Source organism: Lutra lutra, chromosome 14 (assembly GCF_902655055.1).
Source record: "Lutra lutra chromosome 14, mLutLut1.2, whole genome shotgun sequence".
Taxonomy (NCBI): domain Eukaryota; kingdom Metazoa; phylum Chordata; class Mammalia; order Carnivora; family Mustelidae; genus Lutra; species Lutra lutra.
Window position 1 is genome coordinate 41,091,006 of NC_062291.1, and position 14,966 is coordinate 41,105,971.

Here is a 14,966-nt window from a genome sequence, read left to right on the forward strand (position 1 = left end):
CCTGAGATTACAACTAAGGGTCAGATGCTTAACCAACTATGTCATCCAGGTGCCCCTAGATTTTATTTTTTAATCCCATCTGACAGCCTCAGAATTTTAACAGAAGAATTAATTCTGTTCATGTTTTTGTGTTAGTGAATGTACTTAGGGTTTAGGGCTTTGGTGTTATTTTGTGTTATCTATATCCATTTGGGAAGTGCTTGACCTGACATAATGGAATATCTGGCAAATAGTTGCTTAATTAAATCAACATTTCATGTTTATATTATCACATTTCATTTGATAATGGTACAAATGTATTCTTCAAAGTTCGTTATTTGTCTCAGATGGTAAGGCCTCTGGAGGTCCCTGCATGGCTAGTAGGAGCGTAGCTGCTCAGGAAAATCATCAAGGCCCTGCCTCCTTCTCTCTTTGTGCTTCCTGGTCCTTAGCTGTGGCTTTCTTCCTCATGGTGGCAAAAGTCTTCTGGCAATTCCTGGCTTCATGTCTTCATTCCAGGGAGGAGAAAGGAGGAAATAAAAGAGGAGGGGTGAAGGGATTTTTCCTAAGGAGATTTCCCTTTCGGTTCAGAGGGGGAAAGCCCTTTACTAGGAATTCTGCTTACATTTGCTCTGTCAGAAACTGGGGACATATGGTTCTCCTAGACTGATCCCTTGCGAATTCTACTTGCCCTTTGAGGCTGGCATAGAAACTTGCCTCTCCTCAAGCTGCAAGATTCCTACACACCCTGAGCAGATATGGATTTTCTGATAAGGGAGGATGGTGGGGTGGAGGGGCGGTGGCTGGGCAGTGACACTGTCTGCTCTAATAGCTACATAGTGTTTGTTTTCTCTTGCCCTTCACAGATCTTTGCAAGATTGATAAACCTCTTATCATTTAATTCCCCCCACTATTAATCTGGAAGTTTTAGAATTTTAATAGTATTTTATCAGTCATAACTAAGCCTGTGTTTCTCTATGACAATGTTGCTTTTACCATGCAAAAAAGTAACAGTAACTTCCTTATATTAGTCAGGGAATTAATGCTGCCTTAGGCAATGGATAATCCCTGACATTTCAGTGGATTAGTATAAAGAAGGTTTATTTCTTGATGTGGATTGGGTAGCTCTTCGGTGTCACTGGCTTTCAAACCCTCATGGATCAGGCTGCTTCTTTCCTTGCAGTAGTGCCATCTTGGATGAGGTGGGTGGATGAGAGACAGTATATGGAAAAGTCACACCAACTGCAATAGTCACAGCCTGAAAGGGCACAGATCACTTCCTCTGACATCCACAGTCTAAAATTCATTCACATGGCCACATGGAATTGAAGGGGAGCTGAGGAAAGTAGTCATGTGGTGGGCTCAGGGAGGAGAAACGGGGTGCCAGACAGTATGGTGGTGGTCACAGATTGTCATTCTGGTCCTGCCCACATTGCGTTCTCCTCTTCCATATAAATACACTCACCATCACCTTAAGGGGATACTCTCAAGTCCCAGGCAGTCACAGCATCCAGCCGGAAGTCCACAGTCTGCATGGGTTCTGCATTAATCTCTCTAATGTCTGGGTGTGGCTGAAAAGTCATGTCATCTAAACACCCTCCTCCTTTACGACACAGTGTACAGCGGTAGAGTGGAGTGAGAATGTCCACTATGGAAAAGGGGAGAATGTGAGCCCTACTTGGTCACTAGCTGATAGCATTCCTGCAGTCCCCACGGGTCAGGCTGTGCCGTTTTCCTGCCCCGGCACTGAAGGGACAGACTTCAATAAGGGTAGGACTGTGCCCTTGAGGAGCCGCCTCCCTGTTCTTTGCTCCCCGTGGCCTCATCTGAAGTGAGTGTTGAGGACCACACCCTCCTTGACCCCTACTGTCTTTAAAACCTTCTTCTTGTCCATTCATCGAGGTTGGGTACCTAAGAGTGGTTGACGTCTTGAACAATCAAAGGCTTTTTTCAGCCCAGACTCAAAAACTTAGGAGGCTTCTGATCTGTTCGGTTCCATGTTCCTGTAACCACATCTTTTCTAGACATATTTTGCAAGTTGATTGCCATTCTCTGCCTCTAATTCCCTATACCTCTCCTTTGAACCGAAGGACATCTATCTATCCCAGGCTCTTTGAAAAATATCACAAGAGATTGCACTCTTAAGGCACTGTGTCAGCCTGACTCCTCTGACAAGCAGAGACAGGGATGGGGTTACACACACAAGAACTTTATTCAGGAAATAAAACTGTCTTCGTGGGAGAGAAGTGACAGAGTCCTGGAGGAGTGCGGGAGAACCATTGTGTAGCAACACTAGCTTGACATTGAGTGAAGGAGGTGTGGAAGGCAGAGGTGTTCTAGGCAGGGGGGAGGGTTCTAGACAGTCATGCAACCCGAGGGAGGTTTGTCAAGGCATCATTGACATTGCCCATCCGAAGTCTGCTGTCCTCCAGGAATGGGCCCACCACAGTCAGTCGAAGGCTGGAGCCACCTCTGGGAAGCATGGCGGCCGGCAAACACAGGTGCGCAGGAACTGAAGAGCTTGCTCGCTTCAGCTCCCCTGCAGTTGGATGACCGTGGAGCACATTCTGGCCACCACAGTGTTCTGTGCCCTTGGTCACTTTCTTTACCTTAGAAGTTCTACTGGGCTCTGTCATGCAAACTTTAAAAAAATCCCCTCTTTGGTACTTTGGGCCCTAGAAGCAGGTGGTTTCCCCAAGCCTACAAAGTCCCAGATTGCTGTGTTCTCTCTACTCCCTTTCATTTTTACTTGCAAAGCACTCAATTCTTTCTGGAACTCACTTCTTTCTCTTAACACCTCGCTGAACACAGCTGCTGGCCAGCAACACGCACCACCAACGTCCTGTTCGCTCATCTCTTGCCTCAGAGTGGCAGGTTTGGAAGGCATGAGGGTCTGCCTTTCCAGTTACAGCGACTGCCGATTTTATCAGATGTTTTGCTCTTGTGTTAACACGGACCCCTAGGCATTCCTTCTGTCTGCTGCGGAATTTCACCTCCTTGCCAAGGCAATGACACATAGCTGATATTTCTGTTCCTGCGCCGTCCGGCTAAGGGGATCAATTTCCATTTTAGTCATGGTGATCAATGGAATCTGTTGCAACAGGTGAACCGAGCAATCTCAGTGGCTTAATAGGGCACTGGTTTATATCTTGCTCATGTTACAGGTTGCTGTGGGTCAGGGGCCTAGGCTCTGTATCTTGCAACACTGTCTCCAATTCCTTATTTCCAGCCAGTGGACAGGAGGGAGGGAGAGAGAGAGAAGGCACCGACAGACGGACGGACGCACTCTCTCCTGCTGTTCTGTGTGCTGAAGATCTCTGAGGCGCTCAGCTGCCGACCCCAGTTCCAGCCTCGGGCACCTGCTTCAGCGGGCTGACCTGGTAGCTGTGTTGCTCCCTGGAGAGAGTGGGAAGGAAAGGTGGAAGTGGACCTGCACTCAGGCTGATATCTCTCTGGGAGGCTTTTTGTAGACGACAACGTTGTGTAGAGACAACATTGTGTAGAGACAACACTGTGCACCATTGGCCACCCTAGCTCCTCCTGGACTGGTTATAACTCAGACCTGTTTCTTCTTCCTTCCTTGTTCCTCCTTCTGCTGTGACGCAGCAAGTGACAAGCATATCCAGTGGCTCCTGGGGGCAGATGGTGACGTCTGGGTCTGGATCATGGGAGAAGGTCCCGGGGACAAGCCCTACGAAGAGATCTCCGAGGAGCTGATCGCAGAGAGGGCGCGGCTGCAGGCCCAGAGGGAGGCGGAGGAGCTCTGGTGAGAGGTGCAGATGGGTGTTGGGTGGATCTGCACACGGAACCCAGGCTGGGTCCAAGCTGAAGGACCGTAGGCTGTGGGTGGAAGGGAGCAGGTCCCAGGCAGCAGGCTGACCCTGTTGAGCTCAGCTAAGATTAGGGGACCAAAGATCAGAGTCTTCATCGGGTAGATCTTGTAGGCTCAGATCCTGGCTCCCCCAGGGAGTAGTAAGCTGATCTGAGGTCTTGGTTTTCACGTTTGTGGTGTGGGCCTAACACCCTTTCCATCTGGATGTAGTTTGGGTTCACTGAGATACTACAGATGGGACAGTAGAGGAACTGGATTCACCGTTGTCGTCTGCTTGTTCCTCTTCCTTTTAGCTGCATTCTGCACCCAATGTGGATAATTGAGTCCCTGGTGAGATCTGGAGTAAGACTTCTTTCATAAACAACTTTTAACTTTTTTTTTTTTTCCCCCAACTTGGAGAGCCATATGAAGTTGACTCCAACATTTCACCCCACAATTTTTAATGACAGTATTTTAATTGTAAAATTGTAACAACAACTCAACAGCCCCCACCTAAGATAACTATGGTGAGCATTTAGGCAACACCTTGATAAATTGATTAATATAGATTCACAGTGTTATTTAAGAGTACTCTATGGTATCCTATTACATGAGAAACCCAACTTGATGATCTTGTGGATGGACATTTAGGTTGTCTGCCAATTGTTATGTTATAGAAATCCTCTGATGAAACTCTTCTAGCTACACCTTTGTGATCTTGAGTGAGAAAAAGGATTTCTAAGTCTTCCCCCCCGCCACCGACCCCGGCTTCCAGAACAATTCGGGTGATTTACACTACCCTACAGGACAGTGACTATTTTCCCACAACTTTGCCAGCATTGAGTTTTGGCATTCTGATAGGCCAAGACATATTGCTCCTGGTTTTCATTTGAAGTCCTGTGGTTATGTGGTCCTTCAGTTTCCTACCTGAGCTCATACCTGCTGGTGTTCTCTTGCAAGGAGACAGAAAGAGGCAGAAATCACCAAGAAGTTTCGGGATGCTCTGGCCAATGAGAAAGCCCGGATCCTGGCGGAGAAGTGGAAAGTGGAGATGGAGGACCGGAAGGCTGCCAAAGTCCTGGAGGAACGCATCCGCGAGGAGTTCAAGGTGAGTCAGCCTGTGGGGCATCTGCGTGCGGCCACCAACGCCAGCTCCCAGGCTACTGGTGCCCATCTCTTGGTTGGTACTGAATGCTTTATGGGAACAGAAATCTTACATGTCTGAGCAGGGAGGAATGTAACTCCCCATTTGAGTCAATCAACTTCTCATTGGATAGATGAGGAAACTAAGTGTTAGACAGAGGAAGAGTCTTGCCAAGGACATTGTGTAGGAGGGGATGGAAACAGGACCAGAACTCAGACCTTCTGTCTCATAACCCAAGGGGCTTGGAAAGGGATCCAGAAAGTGCTAAGTTTGTGGTCAGACCAAACTGGAATCCAGTTCTAATTCTGGTTAGTCCTGTGTGACCTTGGAAAGCTTGCTGAACTTCTCTTAGCCTTCACTTTTTTGTTTATAATCTTAGAGTAACAACAGCCCCATCTTAAGATTTTTGGAGGATTCAAGGAGATGAAAAATGGACATTTTCTGGTCTTGGAGAGGGAGTTGTTGGGAACCTTGCATTTGTACTCATTCTGGGAATCTTAGGACCTAGTAAAAGAGCTTTATTTACACTGTCCTCTGCTAAGAAACTTAGGTTAACTGAAGAAAAAATTGTTTTTCTGGTTCCTATTTTACAATTTACTTTTTTCTATAGGAATAATAAATTGGGAGGGAGAGAAAACTGAGAAAATACATATAAGTGAAAAGAAGAAAATAAGAATCATGTCAAATCGCAACAATCATATTATTTTATGAAATGTATATTCATGGCAGGCAGGTGGAGAGGGAGGGGGAAGCAGGCTCCCTGCCGGGCAGAGAGCCCAATGTGAGGCTCGGTCCCAGGACCCCGAGACCATGACCTGAGCTGAAGGCAGAGGCTTAACCCACTGAGCCACCCAGGCGCCCCAAACATTTAAACGTTTTAATAATACTTTTTCCTATAATGATTAGACAATGAGTACAGTGGCCCCTTAAGATCATTTATGTTGCAAATTATTTTTCTCAGAGGGTTTTTTTTTGAAAGAGAGAGAGAAAGCAGGGGGAAGGGCAGAGAGAGAGAGAGAGAGAGAGAATCTTAAACAGGCTCCACACCCAGGGCAGAGCCCCAGGTGGGGCTCAATCTCACAACCCTGAGATCATGACCTGAACTGAAATCACGAGTCAGATGCTCAACAGATGGAGCCACCCAGGGGCCTCTCAGGATTGTTTTTTTCTTAATTTTGGTTGTAGTGCTTTCAGGTATACAGAAGATTAAAATTTTTATTAGCCAACTACATCAAGGTTTAAAAAAAAGATTTGTTTCATGCTAAGAAAGATCTGTGTCACTACAAGCTTGTACTGCTATTAATCTACATTGTTCTATTTATTGTTCGTGATTTTATTTCTCACTTCTTTTTCTTCCACATGGTCAGCACATTGTGCCATCGTCGTTTACTATATAATCTCTCCTCTCCCCTCTCACAGCACTTGCTGTCTCGATTCTTCTTACAGACCTTTGGATCTCTTCATGGATTTTTTTTTCTTTGATTTTTCCTGAGCCAGATTTGCTTATTTAATGACCATAGCATTTAAAATGAGTTTTGGGGCTCCTGGGTGGCTCAGTCGTTAAGCGTCTGCCTTCCGCTCAGGTCATGATCCCAGGGTCCTGGGACTGAGCCCTGCATTGGGCTCCCTGCTCCATGGGAAGCGTGCTTCTCCCTCGACCCCTCCCCCTGCTTGTGTTCCCTCTCTTGCTGTGTCTCTGTCAAATAAATAAATAAAATCTTTTAAAAAAAGTAAATAAAATGAGTTTTAACAACTGCTAAGGTAAGAACCTATCATTGCTCTTCATTTTTAAGATGTCCTTGGCTGATTCTACCCATTTTTTTTTCTACTCAAGATACATTTGAATCCTTGCATCACTATCTTCCTCACACACACACACACACACACACACACACACACCCCACAGTGATTTTAATTAGAATTACATCAGCCTTACAGATGTATTTGTGGAGGACGGACATTTTTTCCAATACTAAATCATTCAGTCTTGTTCTGGATATGGAATGGTCTCCCAGTTACTTAAAACCTCTTTTTGTCTTTGGTAAAGTGATTTTGTTGTTGTTTGTTTGTTTGTTTTTTAAACATCTGTAAATGCACGGGCCACCCAATCCCAAACATTCACAATAACTTATATGTAATGTTGTGCTTTCATCTTTTGGGCTTTGGTAAAATTTATTGTTTTACTTAAATGTTCCACATCTCTTTTCTTGTTAAACCATAGGTTTAATATTTGTTACTGTGATTGTGAATAAGATTGTTCTTAAAACCTAGTGTAATTGCTGGTTACATATTTATATTGTTATTGATCTTATTTAATTTTCCCTTGAGGATTTTACACACACACACACACACACACACACACACACACACACACACACGATTCTCTTGAGTTTTTAAGGGAAGCGATAGTTACTCTCCAAAAAGTAATTTCAAATATGCAGCAAAATTGGAAAAAAAAGTATTTGTAGAGTTTCCACTGAAATTCACCAATTATTAACGTCTTGTCACATTTGTGTTGTCTCTTTTCTCCCCTCCTCTAAATTTGCATCTATCTGTACACACACGGATATATACACACACACACATACACACATATATATTTCTGTCGTGACTGCTACATTGTTTTGTTAAGCAATTTGAAAGGAAGCTGTAGCCCAGGGCTTACCAGACTCTTTTCTGTAAAGGTCCAGATAGTTAATATTCTAAGTTTTGTCAGCTACACTTTCTCTGTCACAACTACTCAATCAGGCCATCGTAGCACAAAAAAGCAGCTGCAGGCAATATGTGAGCAAATGGGTGTGGCTGTCTTTTAATAAGACTTTATTTTTTTTTAAAAGATTTTTAAAATTTATTTGACACAGAGAGAGAGAAAGAGAGAGAGTGAGAGTGCGCATGAGTGCGGTGGAGAAGGGCAAGGGGAGAGGGAGAAGCAGAGGCTGGATCCCAGGAGCCTGGGATCATGACCTGAGCCAAAGGCAGATGCTTTACCGAGTCACCCAGAAGCCCGCATAAGACTTTATTGTAAACAATAGACAGAGGGTAGATCTGGAGTTTGCTGACTCCTGATCAAACCGTATGTACTTCATTGTGCATCTCCCATGACCGAGGACCTTTCCCTGTAGAGCCACAACAATCATTGTCACACCTGCTGAAATGAACAGTAATTCCATAATAGTATAAAAATCCACTCAATCCATAATGGAGAGATGTTTAGTTTATACGGTTGGATTTTGCATCTGATTATTTAAGCCTGCTGGAGAAGGCAAGCAATACTTTCTATGTATCTCTAAGAGCAAGCATCCCCTCTCCTAATTTCTGGCCTCCCTCCACCCCAGAGGTGATCTGAGTCCCAGAGGCTGGGAAGGTGGCTTCGTGGAGCTGGAGTTCTGTGGCTCAGTCCACAAGGAGATTACAGAGGGGTTGAATTCCCTGAGCTTTTCTGATTGATGATCTCCTTGAGAACTTCAGTGAGAGAGATGATAAATTGTGGGGTACTCCATGTCAGGGTTCATGGAGAGCTCAGAAAAGCTCTGAGGTTTACCGAGGGACCCAAATGCAGGCTTTGGGTGTTATTTATAAGGAGGTCTATGGTAATGATATGTTTGTTTTGTTTTAAAAATTAATTTGTTACCTGTGAACGTTCAAACTTGAGTACTCATAGTGATCCTGATTTGGTATGCCTGTATTTTGAGGAACCTCAGACATGTGAGTAGCATCTGTGAGGTCCGGGTGGGGCTCCTCAGGGCAGTGTCTGCTAGGAACGTCAGCTCATGGACTTGAGGTGGGCAGTTCCAGGTTTATGGGCTGAGATATTCTCTATAAATGGGCTGCCCTTATAGTGTCATGAACTCTTCATCCCAGGCACTGTCTTAGCATGGGCTGAAACAAGACCTGAGAAGTTTCTGTGGTGGAATAAATACAGCTGGTGGCAAATTCTTTGTCACTTCTCTCTTTGAGACATGTTTATTTCCCTTCCCTTGAGTCTGCTCTGGCCTTGTGACTAGCTTTGATCTGTAGGTTGCAACCGGAATGACTCAGTGTAACTTTTGAGGACAGGCTAAAGGAGATTGACGGCTTCTGGCCCTCTTGCAATGCTCCCTTTTGGAAGCTGCTCCCTGAGAAACCCTACAGCCTTCGACTACTGCTCTGTAAGGAAACCCGGGCAAGCCAGGCAGAGAGAAGGGGGCTGCGTGGAGGACACCGAGGTACCAGACACATGAGTGAAATCTTGGTTCTTCTGGTGAATGACCCTAATTAAGTGATTGACCTCAGATGTAACCATGTGGAGCAGAAGGGCCACCAAGCTCTGGCCGAATTATTAACCTACAGAACCACAAGCAAATATAATGGTTGTTGTTTTAAGACATTGTGCTTTCCGGGAGTTTGTTGCCTGGTAATAGATAATGGGAACATCTTCGTCAAAGGTATTTATGCGTTGAACTAAAGATTGGCTCAGATAATTTTCATTGTGTCTTTCAACATCAAGATTCTAGCCAGATGTGAGTCTTGCATTCGGGGATGCACGAACAAAGTTCATTTAATTTCATACATTTTTTTTCTCCCTTTCCCTGAAAACCTAAGTGCAGATTGTTTGTGGGGGGGTGGGGGTGGTGTGGTGTAATAGTCATGAACTTCTTACTCTCTACAAGCTTACAGGGTCCTGGGGGGAGAGAGAGAGACAACTCTGTGAGCACTCCTGAGCCCCCAGCACACCTGGGGAACTACAGCAGGGTCCCCCTGAAGGAGGCTGGGTGTGAGCAGAGCTGGAAATAGACAGGAGATCCATGGAATGGTGACTGGTCTGGTGGGGGAAGCCAGACAAGAACCTGACGAGGTAGGCCGTGGGGCCCTTGGATGCTACGATCAAGGGGCAGATGGTTGTCTGTGGGCAGAGCAGCGCTGTGAGGATCTCGATACAGAGGGACATGGTTCGAGCCACCTCTATGGGAATGACTGGTGGCCCCAGTGTGATGCCGGTGAGGAAGGCGTTGGGAGAGGCAGGGGCCAGTGAGGGGATTGTTGCAGTCATCACAGTGGTCACTGAGGAGTCTGACGATGGCGAGATTCAGGGGGATGGACACAGAGAAACAGGGGAGGCGGAATCAGCAGGGTTTGCATCAGTTAGATGCTGGGATGAGGGGGCGGAAGAGCAAAGGCACCTGAACTCAGGATGAGGAGTAGGGAGGGGGGCTACCCTGGAGCAGAGGTGAGCTGGGAAGAAGGGGTAGGTTTGGGGGGCAGAGAATGTGCTAGCTGGGCCCCGGAGGTTTGTGTTTCGTGCCACCAGAAGCAGATATTGGAGTGGAGGCTGGAGGAGATGGGGAGGCTGGACGGGAGGGCGGCGGGTGGAGGGGGCATGGGCTGCCTATGTCCAGGATGCAGGCAGGTTCTGTGAATTCTCCTGGTCATAGGAAAGATAAGAGTGAGAATTCCTTTGAGGAAATGGGGGGAGAATTCCAGAATCTTGTGTAAGGTTAAAGAGGGAACTTCAAAATAGAAGATACAGACAGTTGGAAACCTGTTTTTAAAAACCATTCTGTTGTGTCTGGTGCCTTTTGAATGCAATTTACATGCGGATGAAAGTGTTCCTGTAGAAAGAAAGGGGATCCTGAGGCCAGATAGAATTTGCATATTTTCTCTGCTTTCTTAACTCTTCAGATTGCTTTTGACTGCTTCTGCCTTCACTTAAGACCACAGAACACTAACATAAGGCTCCAGCTCTCTCCCTCTGCCTTAGGCTCCCGCCCTTCCCCGGGGACTGATAAAGAACATACTTGGTTGATGCAATTACGTTGTCCTCTGATTTTGCACCATTTCCTGTTCAAGGCCACTCATTCTCTTTTTGTTTTTTCCTCTGTTAAGGCTGGAGTTCCTCTTGGCCCTTCATGACATTTTATACAATAGAAACAATCCCCACCTAATTTCCAATAGGATTGTCAGTGGTGGGGATACGTTGCCCTTTTCAGTTTTCTCTTGAATGGGAGGCTTGATCTCGATTTCTCTTGGATGAGGCTGGCATCAGCAAGACAACAAGATGCCGTTTACCTTTCCGCTCTCGACGGTCACTACAAACCCTGTGTTACCCTCTTTTTGTTCGTTAGGTCGTTCACTCCTCCGGTCAGTGTTATGGAGTTCCTGCTCTCTGCTGGCCCCCATGCGGGGGGCTGTTGGTGGGAGAATGACAGATGCAGGCATGACCCTGCCTTCTTGGGTACATCATCTCGAAAAGTGAGATGGTATTATTCGGGCCAGAGGAGCAAGTGAAGGGGCTCAGGACAGCCCTTCTGCCTCCAGAATGTGCCACTTAGCCCTGCGGGCTATTTCGAGCTGAAGGCAGTTGAGACCCCGAGAGATCAAGGACACGATTGCCCCACCCTCTAACTATATAGAAGAATCTAAATGGGGGATCTTTTCCAGAATGGGGGTTATTAACAGAGATACATTTGATCCGAGTGACGCAGCTGTACAGCCCGGCAATATCTAATTCCCAAACACCTGCTCATCTCCTTGGTGCCCTGCGAATTGCGTTCCTTATCTTTTGAAATCCCAGACCCCTACTCCCCGTCTCTGAAGCTAAGGATGACACATAGCCTTCCTTTTGCCCGATGGTCTTCCATACCTGCCTACTTTCCTCGTATGTACCCTATGACGTCTGATTTCCTCCTGTGAATCTGACTCCCGTGCATCTGATTCTTGGTCCAGCTAGAAGGACCCTTGAAGGGGACAGGAATTCTCTCTCCCTAGCACAACGCAAACGACTGTGCCTTCCAGAAAAGCATCTGTCTCCGTGACAGTTTCCGCAGGGGTGAGGCGTGGGCTCCCGCGGTGTGGCATTCCCAATGGCTTACCAGGAGAAGGGGGATTGAATAAGGTGGCCGGCTCCCAGGGCTTTGGGCCTGCCAGTAAAGGGCATCGATTCCTGAGGTAGGAGAAGGGAGTGTTTGCCGATCTGCCGCATGGCCTCATTGGCCTGTGGCGACCACGCTTAAAGACGGACTTTTCATCAGGGCTCGCAGAGGAGCCAGAAGATTCTGGGAGGACCACAGCACAAGTTTTTCCAGGCAATTTCAGCTGGGAGGGGTGAGGCATTTCAGCAAGCCCTGGAGGGAAAGATGCAATGCTCTTTATCTGTAGCTGCAAAATGTTTTCTTTTGTTGTCCCCAGCCCTGGGAGCAGCTTGTCTTTGTCACAGTAAGTGGCTGGTTATTTTCCTTGGAGATGGAGGAGACGGCAGGCTCCTGGCAGGCTCCTGGCTCCCAGCATGCTGTTCACTCTCGGGCAAAGAAGATTGAGTGAACAGTGTGATTCTGCCATTTATTGATTTATTTGTAGGTAGTCCCCCCTCCCCCACCCAACTTTACTGAGCTACAATTTCCAAATAAAAATTGTAAATATTGAAGATGTACAATGTTTTAGTATATGTAGACATGGTGAAATGTTGACCATCATCAAGATAATGAACACATCTGTCACCTTACCTAGTGACCTTATTTGTGTATGGCAGGAACACTTAAGATCCATTCTTTTAGCAAATTTTGAGTACACAGTACAATATTAACTACAGGCACCAGAATGGGGGCGCCTGGGTGGCTCAGTGGGTTAAAGCCTCTGCCTTCGACTCGGGTCATGATCCAAGGGTCCTGGGATCGAGCCCCGCATCGGGCTCTCTGCTCTGCGGGGAGCCTGCTTCTTCCTCTCTCTCTGCCTGCCTCTCTGCCTACTTGTGATCTCTCTCTGTCAAATAAATAAATAAATAAAATCTTAAAAAAAAAAAAAGAAAATCTGGGATGTATTCATCCTGCATAACTGTAACTTTGTATCTGTTTGCCAAACACAACCCAAGTGTCTGCTGACCAGTGAATGGATAAATAAACTGTGGTGTGTGTACATTATATGTGTGTGTGTATACACATACATAATGTAATGTATATATTATGATGTATGTATATATATTATGCATAATATATACATATATATGTATATATATATAAATAAAATGAATGTTATTCAGTCTTTTTTTTTAAAATATTTATTTATTTATTTATTTATTTATTTGATGGAGAGAGAGAGAGATCACAAGCAGGCAGAGAGGCAGACAGAGAGAGGGAGAAGCAGGCTCCCTGCTAAGCAGAGAGCCCGATGCGGGACTTGATCCCAGGACCCTGAGATCATGACCTGAGCTGAAGGCAGAGGCCTAACCCACTGAGCCACCCAGGCGCCCAATGTTTTTCAGTCTTAATAAAGAAGGACACCATGCCATTTTTGACAACACGGATGAACTTGGAGAGCATTATGCCAAGTGTTAGTCATGTTAGTCATGACCCTTCTCTGGGGTGGCCTCTCCCATCCTGTGATGGGCTGAACCATGTCACCCACAAATTTCTATGTTAAAGACCTAACCTCCATCACCTCAGAATCTAAGTGTATGTGGAAGTAAGGACTTTAGAAATGTCATAAGTTAAGAAGAGGTCTTCAGGGTGGGCCCTGATTCAGCATGACTGGTGTCCTTAGAAGAAGAGGAAATTCAGACACAGACGTGTATACACACAGAGGACGGGATATGTGAGACACGGGGAGAGGAAGGTCCATCTACAAAGCAAAGAGAGAAGCCTCAGAAGATACCCACCCTGCCTCTATAGTTAGGGCCTCCGTAGCTCATACACGTGTGTGGTTTCAGCCTCCTGGTCTGTGGCAGCCTGAGCAAGCCAGTATACTCCTCCTCTGTACCAGAAAGCAGGAGCGGGGATTGAAGTCCCTCTGGCTCTGACAGGCCTTGGCTGATGGTATTTTCCCTGAGACCTGCTCCTTTCTGGAAGAACCGCCCTGGGCAGGTGCCAGCTCTGAAGAGTCAGGGTAGGCGCTGTCATGGTTGGTGCCCCATGTATTGGGTCATCTGACAACCTGGGTCGGAGATGAGGGAGCTGAGTGGGAGGTGGCGGGCATGGGAAACCCGCTGCATACACTGCAGTGCTGTGCCAGGGTGGGGCGAGTTTTTGCTCTGCCGAGATGCTGGTGATTGCCGAAGGTGAGCTTTTCTTCATGGCTTCAAGCTAAAACTTCTACTTTGGAGTCACACGGACTTTGGTTCCAATTTTGTATCTGTCACCAACTCTCAGCTCTAGCATTTTCCATCTGAGCCCATGTCCCTCTTGACCCCACATTCCCCTCCACCTGCTGCTCCCTATCTCTGCTCCTATCTTCAAAAGATGTCCCCAGAGGCCTGTCTGCGGTCATTTCCACTCCCTCCCCCACCCCTCCTGGTTGGCTTCCCCTCTACCCCTCTGGGTAGTCTCCCTTCACGTCCTGAGGCCACGACCTTGTCCCTTGTTGCTTCTCAGTCCTTATCTTCTGTGATGTCTTGGGGCCTGCATCTCAGTTTACCACTCCCTTTTACTTGAAACGGTCTCTTTCTTGGCTTCCCCAGTGGACACCACCCCTTCTGGGTTTTTAGCTTATCTGTTGGCCTTCCTTCTCAGCCTCCTTTCCTGGCTCCTGCTCTTCCTCTCAACTTTTATATGATGGAGTGGCCCAAGACACTCTGGTTGTTCTCTCACTCTCTTTGTTGTTACTGTTGAAGTGTAACTGACATACAGCCTTATATGCGTTTCAGGTGTGCAATGTAGTGGCTCGACGATTCTCTGTATTACGCCATGCTCACCACGGTGAGTGTAGTCACCCACCATCTGTCCCCTACAACATTATTACGGTTTTATTGACTATATTCCCTATGCTCCACTTTATTTACCGTACCTTATTTCTGGTGGTTTTCTCTGGCTCTGCATTCTTTCTCTCAGTGATAGCATTAGGTCCCATGGCTGAGAAACATCATCCCCACACAGATGACTTCTGAGCCATATCTTCAGCTGAACTTGCCCTTCAGCCCCAAGCTCACGCATCCTGGTGCTAATGGCAGGCCTCGGGGATGTCAGACGGCATCTTGAACTCATCCCATATAGAGCTTTGACTTTTCTCTTCCAACCACAGTGGGTGATTCTGTACTCAAACATGCCAAGCCCATTTACAACGCCGGGT

At 46.6% G+C, this 14,966-nt stretch overlaps 1 protein-coding gene across 7 annotated transcripts in view; it reads left to right on the forward strand.

Annotated features, from left to right (window-relative positions):
* Positions 1-14,966, forward strand: part of SH2D4B (SH2 domain containing 4B) — an 82,683-nt gene that overhangs the window by 17,779 nt on the left and 49,938 nt on the right. For all 7 annotated transcript variants that reach the window (XM_047703605.1, XM_047703606.1, XM_047703611.1 and 4 more), the window contains exons 2-3: positions 3,586-3,745; positions 4,751-4,898. In XM_047703605.1, coding sequence (XP_047559561.1) covers positions 3,586-3,745; positions 4,751-4,898 — 308 coding nt within the window. The remainder of the gene's footprint in view (positions 1-3,585; positions 3,746-4,750; positions 4,899-14,966) is intronic.